Raw genomic sequence first — 10,206 nt, 5'->3', positions numbered from 1 at the left:
GTGGATATGTATTGCTGGGAAACAACAAAGTTTGCAAGATTGCAGGTGTTTGATCTGTGAGATTCAAGTTCCATGATAACTCAATAAGGTTGTTGACTGAAGTCAGGTATGTTCCTAATTTGATGAGAAATTTGATTTCTTTTGGTGAATTCGACAAGAAAGGATATGTTTTCCAATGAGAGAAAAGTATCTCAAGAGTCATGAAGGGGTCGAATGAAGTCTTGAGAGGCGTGAAGAAACAAGACTTGTATACCCTTGAGGCTGAAGTTGTAAGTGGTTCGACAAATGTTGCATCCACAAAACCTTTGTTGAAGACAAAAATTTGGCACATGAGATTGGGCCATGCCAGTGAAAGGGGTCTGGTCGAATTGGGAAAACAAAATTTGTTTGGTGGAGACAAAGTCGAAAAGTTGAAGTTTTGTGAACCATGTGTACTTGGAAAATCTTGCAAAATAAAGTTCAACAAAGGCAAACAAAGAACACATGGATCCCTTGATTACATCCATGCTGATCTTCGAGGACCTGTAAGGTGTCTATCACATTCAAGAGCGAGGTATTTTCTATCCATAGTAGATGATTATTCTAGAAAATTATGGGTATTCATCCAGAAGACTAAGGATGAAACTTTTGAGAATTTCAAAAGTTGGAAGACTCTGGTCGAAAATCAAACTGACAGAAAGGTCAAGAGGTTGAGAATCGATAATGGTCTTGAATTTTGCAATGAGGCGTTCGATAGTTTTTGTGCTGTCTCTAGTATTGCAAGGCACAAAACTACTGCAGGTACTCCACAGCAAAATGGTTTTGCTGAAAGGTTTAATCGAACTATTTTGGAAGAGTTAGATGTATGTTGACTAGTGCTGGGTTAAAGAAGGTGTTTTGGGTTAAGGTTGTTTTGATAACAACATATCTTATTAACAAATGCTCTTCGACTGCATTAGATATGAAGACACCTGAAGAAATTTGGTTGGTACATCCACCAGATCTCGACAAATTGGAAGTATTTGGCTGCGTAGCCTATGCTCACATTAGGCAAGACAAGGTTGAAAAGGAAGTGCTCAAAAGGTTGAAAAGGAAGTGTTCAAAAGGTTGAAAATGAACATGACTTGGAAGACTTGGAGCACTTGAATTAAGGTGGTGTGGTAGGAGATTTTGTTATAATTCAAGTGATATAACCGGTTAACACGGGTGTGTAACCTGTGCATGTATCAAAATAAGTCAAATAAGCTGAGAAAATTGATTTTGGCGTTGGTGTAACCAGTTACGCAATCGCAGTAACCAATTACCATTGTTGAATTTTTTGAAGTTTTAACAGTTGTAACTGGATACAGGTTTTGTGTAACTGATTACAGATCCGAGAATTTTGTTTTTTAGTTATTTTGACTTGTTGCTTGTGTCTCAATCCACCTGTATTGATTGTATAAATGCTTTGGAGGCATCCTCATCATAATTAATAAAAAATATACATTTTCACTCTCAATTATATTTTCTCTCTGATTCTCGTCTATCGCTCTCAGTCCCTCACTTTCTACGCTCAAACTCTACATTTTCACCCATCAAACTCTTCATTTTCACCAATGAAACGATTATAATTTCTAACCTTTTTTAGATTGTTCCAAAAAAATTGTGTTTAAAGAAATTTGTCTTTAGACTTGGATGGATAGGGAGGCACATCATTCAAAGAAATTTCCAAATATTAGGTATAAGTATAGCTTATAAGTGTATTGGGGAGACATTCACCATATTTTCCAAATATTAGGTATAAGTGTATTCACTGTTTTATGGACCACCTCTCTCTCTCTTTAGCAGTTGCGATGAATAATGGGATCAAGTATTGTAAATTTTAAATTTTAACTTCAAAGTTAGAAGTTAGGATCTGAGAATATTAATACAACCTCTAGGTGGGAACTTGTCAAGAAATTGTTGTAGCTCACACTATTGCCCTATTTTATATAATAAGATATGTAGAGTGCATAAGACTGATTTGGTAGTTAGCCCTTTTATATACATAAAAGTTATGGAGTGTATAAGATCGATTTGGTGGTTAAGAAATGGGGATTAAGTCACACCCTTCCTTGGTTAACTTTAAAAATATTCGAGTCACGAGAAGAGAATCTTATGCATAACACATGATTTAAATAGTTTATTATTGAACATTGAGCATCCTTTTCATAACACATTATTTAAATAGTTTATTATTGAACATTTGAACGCATACCAAAATCTTAACTTTAGCAACACAACTTTCTGCTAATTATAAGATATTCACCCAGGCGTTAATGTTCTGATTATATTATTATATTATCGAATAACAGAAAGGAACAACGACAATCATACTTGACTATACTTAAGAAACTCTACTCATACAGTTCCATTTTTTATTTGCCCGTAAAATATCAACCTTTGATGGCATGCTGCAAGATCTCTGATTTTATGTTAACTTGTGAATTGTCTTCATGTCAATGACCTCCCCAAGGGTCCCTTGCTCGAGATGGTCCCACCATTTGAATAAGAAATTGTCCACAACTAGTCTGAACCAAGGGGACAGCTTCAAACCTCCCTCCCCTGCGTCAGCTTTCCTTAACAGCTCTTTCAACTGATCGCGGTTCACATATTTGATATCAGCCACTTCATCAGGATTTGGATTAACATTGACATCCCGGACAATAAACAGCAAATAATCCACTGCAATCAAGGAGAGGGGAAAAAGTCAATAATTGTGTATGTCCAAATTGGAAGAGCTATTAACTGTGCATGTTCAAACTTATATGTTTGGACAACCTAAACTACTGTGTGTGTGCATTAATTCTAGTTGGATACTTGTACAACAAAACGAGGTTGAGGTTGCAGTAAAACTTGGAATAACTTAAATTAGCTTACATTCATGCTCTCCCCATTTGCCATCAGAAGGTGCCTTGTAATGTATGCGGCCCAGGGGAGTGAACTGGTCAACTGGTACATCTTGAGCAGGAATACCGAGCTCATCCAAAAGCTTCCTCTGAGCTGCATTTCTTACTCCTGGTAATACAAGTAAAAAAAATTTAACAAGCTGCAACGACAAAGTGCATCATAGTCGTTTCTACATAAATATTTTAGAAGGTACAGAGATTATACCAAGGGCATTCTCTTCAATAAGCTCAGATTCGCGGTACAATGGATGGCTGCAGCAGGTATTTGTCCACACAAGAGGGAATGTTACCTTTGTTGCAGATCGTTGCTTCACCACAAAGAACAAAAATCTCAGTCAACAAACAGAGAAAATTGCACCGAAAAATCATGCTGAAGGGTGGGAAATAAGAAAGGCAATAGCTAAATTAAAATTTACAACAAGAAGAACAATTTGGAAAAGTGGCAATCAAATGTCACAATGTTGTTCATATTACATGTTTAAATAGTTCAATGTGCATGTCATAATGAAATTCTTAACACAATAGTATGTCTTGAATAAAACTAGTCACAAAATGATGTTACTGCTTTAATTGTCACACAATTATTTGTTTGCAGAGAATCTTCAACAAACGATTAAATTATTTCTTGATTTTCTTTTTTCTTGTATGCCTACTGAGAAATTGAGAATAAGACACCAACCCCGTAGTAAAAGGGCTGCACTGAAGTAGTTAACAGCAAATATCTGTTTCCCCTTTAAATATTGTGCACTAGGTCTTCAACCAGCCTAGTGATTTAAATGCAAAAGTGAAACTAAAAACTCTCTAATCAGTGTCCACAAAACACTATACAAATGAAAACTAGTAATATCAATAAATTTGCGGCCCAGGGATAAAGATTTACAGCGCCTAAAGCAAATCTGTTTAATGTTTAGAAAATGAATAGATTTGCATCAAAACAAGTAGTAAATATCATATAAAAAAATTAATGCATACCTGAAGAAGCAACTCATACTTTGAGTTGAACAGGAATACACTGAAAGCTCTATGCAGCCAATTTTCAGATTCAATCTTTTCCCACAAGTGGCCTGTAAAATTGTTGAAGATCAAAATTAATGAATGTAAAATGAACACACTCTATATCAAAGCACCAAAACAAAAATACCGCAAAACAATGTGAATCCTTGAATTTGCAAACTAAATCGGATTTCAAAATGGAAAATATCGACTTACAATTGTATTTAGATTCATGACCAACCGCACGGTCATTCTCATCCACTAAAATGCATCTGTAAAAGTTCAAAAAAAAAAATTACAAACTCCATGCAAAATGTTGAAACATACAAAACATAATGTTGAAACATGCAAGTGGAAGTTAGGATATCAAGCGTAAACAGATCTGGAAAATTGAAGAGAGAAAAAAATACAAACGTGTCCTTGAAATTCACAAGAAAGAAATGCCCGTCCTTGAATTTTATCAGGTTAAAACCTAATGCATATTAAATTAAATGAAGGATGAATACAAAGTTATGTACTCGATCATGATTCATGACGCTTACGAACAAGCATATGTGAGCTGAGCATACTATCACTAAAAATTTATACACTAACCTCAATATAGAAAAGTCATTTACTAGTCTAGAAATCAGATAATTTGAAAGAAAAAAAAAAACTAAACCTATGATCTAAACTCCAAAATTAACCAAAAACTGGGAAAAGTGCAATAGGGCCAAATATTTAAATGAACAAACTGAAAACTCCAATCTTCTAAATAACAGTTCTTCTTGAAACAATTCATGCTTATGAATGACATGCATGAAACAAATACCAAAAGAAGAAGCCAATTAGTCTAATTCAACCCTCCAAAGCTAATTAGTCAAGAACCCTAAGAGTTAGAATTTTTCTCCACATATTCGTCCCAGTTCTCAACATACAGCACACAAAACATGAAGCACATAGAACCTCAATAAACAAAACAGCATAATGTTAACGAAATCACAGAAAAACACAGAGTAAAATAAATGAATAATAAAATTGAAAAGGATGGAGAAACGGACTCGTCGTCGAACATGAGACGGCGCTGAACGGCGTCCATGCCAGCATCAACGGCAACTGGAGTTTCACCCATGGTGGTTGCTGTAGAGAGAGACGCGGAGAGAGGGATTTTAGGGTTGAAGAAAAGCGAAGAAAATAAACGAGATCTGGAAAAGGTAGAAGAAGAAGAAGGAGGGAAAGAATGAGGGAAGAGTCCGGTTGTAACGTTCGTTTTAAACACTTGCCGGTTAAGCATCGCGACAATTAAGGATTGTGCCGTTCTCATTTCCTCGTCAATTCGATGGTTTAATTAACTATTCTATTAGCTCAATCGAGCTGTAAGGAACGTTTTTGTTAGGTAAAAAAAACAAACATTGTACCCAAAAAAAAAAAACAAAAGAAAAAACAAACAATTTGTTTTGATTATGAAAATGTTTTTTATATATCTTTGTTAGTTAAAAATTTTAAAAAGTTTTAAAAAAAACAAATTAAACCGCCGGTTTTCTCGATTTTCACCGGTTTGATGGCATACCCGATCCGACTATTGAACCAGACCGGTTACATGGCCGGTTCCCGGTTCGACCAGTCTGACCGGCCGGTCTGGTCCGATTTTTAAAACACTGGGTAATACACATGCAGGATCAAAGTAGAAGAGGCTCACTCTGAGGATCTCTTAATTGTGATAGAAGATGCATTAACTCAACTGTCTTGGAAGCTCTCTTTATGGAGAACCCCTTGATAAAGTCTTTTCGACTAACAGCCCCTTCAAAAAACTTCATCTCAACATTAGCCTCCCAATGTCTGACGGGAACAAATCCTCACAAAGTTTACTACCATCACACGAAGGCTAAAAGATCTTTATCTTACGAATATTTAATTCAAGATCTAAACTTGGATCTGTCTCCCAAATGATGTCAAGGAATTTAGCCACCTCTTGTGAAGTCCCTGTAATGTTCTCATCATCAAGATATCAAGCATGAAGAAGTAGCTTACAATTGTCTCTAACCTGATGAATGAATGAATGAATGAGTGTAACACGAGAGCAAAAAAGAGCGGCTTTAACGGGTCACCTTGTTGCACTCTAGTGGGTGACATATTATGTTCATCCCCAAGGTACAACCTCATTGCCTGACCATAAAAAAACTCAACCCACAAAGAAATAGATTGACATCTCCCACCCACCTCGCACATTAAGGCTGATTGATCTACCATTTTAAAAGTAATCGAGAAATCTACAATGAATATAGCCAAAGAACCCTCTATGTGTCGCTTGCTTAACACCTTGTTAGTACTGTGCATAATGACCTCAACACTACCCGATACCCAAATCCCAAACTGAAAGTCGTTGAGATAATGTGCCATATCTTTACTGACCCCTTTCTTAACAACCTCGGATATTAATGGTCTCTAAATATTTCATAGCAATTGGTTGTATCCTACCGTCATACTTTAATAACAGCATCAAAGGTGTGGAGGCAACAAACTTTGTCAAACTCGTGAATACCATCTAATTTAAAAATAAAATTATAAGTGGTTTATTTCGATTTTAGATAATTAATATAAAAAAATATGATAATATTTAATTTAATATTAATATTTAAGTTGTATATTTGTTTAAAATATTAATATTATAAAAATATTGTAAAAACAATACTCTAATATGTTAGTGTAATAAATCAAAACTATAATTATTATTGTCAGATTAAATAAATAAGATAAAAAAAAAAAACATTAAAAATGATGGTTAACAGGAAGGTGGTTGGACCAAAAACATACCTATGGAAATATGAATTTTCTTAGAGACATTAAGAGAGTAATGACTAGTGTGCTGACACAATGTGAAAAACAATAGACAACTTTTCCATTACAATAGAATTGCATCAAAGTTCAACCCTAAACTCTTATCTTTTTATTCTAATTTTGAATGTATTCATGAAACACGTCCAAGAGTTAGAACTGCAATATATTATCTTTTTATTCTAATTTTGAATGTATTCATGAAACACGTCCAAGAGTTAGAACTGCAATATATGCTTCTTTTTTTTCCAGATAATATAATACTACTTTAATTTAGAGGTTAAATTATAATTTTTTGATAAATTTATAGATCAATTTGAAATTTTTTTAAAAAATCTGACAAATTTGCAAAATTTTAAAATTTTAATAATAATTTATTTAGCATTTTAAATTAAATTGAGTTTGAGAGAAATTTCAAATTCTTTAATTTATATATTATTTAAAAAAAATTAAGTTTAACTTAGACAATACATCATATATTTTTATTATTTTAATAAATTTTATATTTTTTAAAGAGCAAAATTAGATCAATTTTTTTTAAATTTTTCAAAACAATTATCTTATTTATTAATATCCTTCACTTTTTTTGGAACATTGAATATCTTTCATTCAAACACACTTTTAAAACTTTAAAAAAAGAGAATTTCTTCACCCACCTCCTAACCTTCTTGCCCACCCCTGGTGAATTTACCACAATACCCCTTGTTTCGGAAGTTCATTTCCGAAACGGTACTTTTTTTTGGAAAAAAGGTGTTTTCGGAAATGAACTTCCGAAAACGTGTTTTTTTTAATATAAAATATTGATTTCGGAGATGCATCTCCGAAATAAAGTCACTTTTCAGAAAATGTGGTGTTTCGGAAGTTCATCTCCGAGCGCACCCCCTTGGAGGAATTCGGAAATGCACTTCCGAAAATAGGTCTGGACAGAAGAAAATGAACAATTCGCTTTATTTAATCGGGTGAAAATTACAACGATAATATTACATAAAATTAAAGTTACATATTGTTAAACACGGGTAGGTGGGGATGAGAGAGTGGTGGGGAGAAAAAAAGGCTTCCAAATTTCAAAAGGTTTATTTATTATTTTAATAAAAATACGTACAACTGAAAGTAACAAATGACGGAGGAGGTGTAACCGGAGCCGAAACATATGACGGATGAGGTGGATGTCCGGAGGAAGAAGACCCGGAGGTACGTCCACCGCGAGACAAAGGAGCCAATCAATGTAAGCTATAATTTATCATTATCATCAGGGGACGTCATTACAAAAAATTGGAAAAAAAATCTTATTATTTTTAATCTTGATTTTTTAGAAATGACCTCCCCAGATGATAATCATAAACTATGGCTTACATTGATTGGCTACTTTGTCTCGTGGTGGACGTATCTCCAGTTCTACTTCCTCCAGACATCCACCTCATCCGTCATATGTTCCGACCCCGGTTACCACTTCCAAAAACTAACATGATAAATCCAATACAAATACACTGTGCGATACAATCCGAAATCAGAACAAAACAAAACAAAAACATGTTATTCTGCCCGACGAGCGTTAGAAAATACACATCAAACAAAAAAAAACACGTTATTCTTCCCGACGAGCGAACTCCTCCGAATGAAGATAATTATACCAATCCTCATCCCACTCAGTCTCAGAACCATCAGCGTTGATCACGACTCTCACGCCTGAAGACTGAGCTTGAGCATCCGGCCCCCGGGCCCCCTGGGAACGAGAAGTAGAGCCGGTCGAAACCTTCTTCTTCTCCTTCACTTCCTTCACCTCCTTCACCTCTTTCACCTCTTTCTTTGAAGAATCCTTTCTTCCCTTAGCGCCCTCTCTAGAAGACATGTTCCTGTAAACAATTGAAATCGATTAATATGCGAGACAAAATAAAAAACAAAAAAATTTGAACTTCTGATATATTTCGGAAGTTCATTTCCGAAAACTGGGATGGAGGTGTTTTCGGAAATGAACTTCCGAAACACCCCTGCGATGCAATTTCCTGCAACTTCCATGGCAGACCCCTAAATCAACCTTCAAACCAAATCAAAATGCTTCTAAACAACCTAAATACTACTAACAACCTAGTCATATATCATTTATGCAATTAAAACCCTAAATAACATGCATTTGAGTAATAGATCTAAAAATTTCAAAACTTACAAAGTGTTAGGATTGAGGGCTTTTGAATGTTGTTTAGCAGTGTGATTGGAGCCTTGATGCAGCTTTGGAATTCTGTTTGCACAAATTTTCGCCTCTGCCACTTTTTGTTTTGATTTAGGGTAAATGATTGGGGGAGGGGGAGTGTTTTGATAGATCTGCAGAAATCGCAGTATTTCGGAAGTGAACTTCCGAAATAATTGTTTCGGAAATGAACTTCCGAAGTAAGTCAATTTTTTTAAAAAAACACGCTTTCGGAAATGAACTTCCGAAGCAGGGGTAGTTTTAGTTTTTCGCAGGAGGTGTGTAAAGAAATTTTCTAAAAAAATATACTTATATTCGAATAGAGCAGTACCATTTCAACAACAACAAAATGGTATCTATTTCAGCACTATAATAGATCAGTCATGTTCTATGTGCTCGCGAATCATCCTAGCTGGTGCGCGTGGCTAGCGTGTTTCATATATATAGTAATAAAATGGCTCTCGTGGAAAATGAGGATTGATTTGTTTATTTTTCTCTCTTTTTTTTCTTAATTAAAAATATAAGAAATTGTGATTTGTATGGTATATATTATAGAACACCTTTAATTTCAAATTGGATCTCATGGAAAATAAAGATTTATTTGATTTCAGTTCTTTGTTGACCTTTCTACTAATAAAAAAAATTGTCATTTGTATTTTTTATAACATTGAACTGCTCCTTATAAGAATTATAATCACAATGCTTCCTATATCTAAGAACTAAACTGTGTGTTTATTATAAACTAACTAAAGTAAAATAAATGACAGTTTGGAGATATAAAGGATTGGACACATGGTGGAAAAAAATTATAGAAAAAATGATTCTTTTATTTTTAGTTATTTGGATAGGGTTGTTCATGAAGATTGAATCAATACTGGTGGGGTAAATCTATATTATGATGTTCATTCTGTAAATATTCTTAATGCTAATTAAAACTACATTGATGTCTACGTGGCTTGCAAAATTCTGGATTAAACGAGAAAAACTTGCATGGATACGAACATAAATCATTAGTGTTAGGAACAACAAAAAAAAAAAAGAAATTTTTAAATTTATTTAAAATTTAACTTCTTTTTTAATTGAATACATGGGGTGGTTGTGATTAAGTAGGAGAGAGAAACAAATATTTTTGTTTTTTAATTAATAAAAATTTGTGATTGGTTATTTGTAAAGCCATATGTTATGTTTGTGCTCATGCAAGTATTTTTCGTATTAAACAGTCATTGGCATTTATGGTTACAGAAATGCTACCAATACACTTAAATTTATACTCACAACCTATTATTTACCATGAATACATGCTCTTTA

General features: G+C 34.1%; 1 protein-coding gene across 1 annotated transcript; it reads right to left on the bottom strand.

Annotated features, from left to right (window-relative positions):
• Window positions 1-2,120: 2,120 nt before the first annotated feature.
• LOC131609698 (isopentenyl-diphosphate Delta-isomerase I) lies at window positions 2,121-5,233 on the bottom strand. Its single transcript, XM_058881480.1, has 6 exons — window positions 4,940-5,233; window positions 4,116-4,171; window positions 3,879-3,970; window positions 3,112-3,214; window positions 2,878-3,015; window positions 2,121-2,682 (listed from the first exon to the last, which is right to left on the bottom strand). Exons 1-6 carry the CDS (start codon window positions 5,200-5,202, stop codon window positions 2,429-2,431), a joined length of 906 nt encoding a protein of 301 aa, XP_058737463.1. The 5' UTR covers window positions 5,203-5,233; the 3' UTR covers window positions 2,121-2,428.
• Between the last annotated feature and the right edge of the window lie 4,973 nt (window positions 5,234-10,206).

Source organism: Vicia villosa, linkage group LG6 (genome assembly GCF_029867415.1).
Source record: "Vicia villosa cultivar HV-30 ecotype Madison, WI linkage group LG6, Vvil1.0, whole genome shotgun sequence".
Lineage (NCBI taxonomy): Eukaryota > Viridiplantae > Streptophyta > Magnoliopsida > Fabales > Fabaceae > Vicia > Vicia villosa.
The sequence above is the reverse complement of the archived record's forward strand: the minus strand, read 5'-3'. Positions and strand labels throughout refer to the sequence as shown.

Excerpts from the sequence above, each read along its gene's own strand:
- LOC131609698 (XM_058881480.1), bottom strand. The coding sequence starts at position 5,202 with ATGAGAACGGCACAATCCTTAATTGTCGCGATGCTTAACCGGCAAGTG. Across the intron at positions 4,172-4,939 it reads CGTCTCATGTTCGACGACGA|ATGCATTTTAGTGGATGAGA; the intron begins GTCCGTTTCTCC and ends GAACTTTTACAG. Across the intron at positions 3,215-3,878 it reads AGTATGAGTTGCTTCTTCAG|CAACGATCTGCAACAAAGGT; the intron begins GTATGCATTAAT and ends TTTGTGGTGAAG.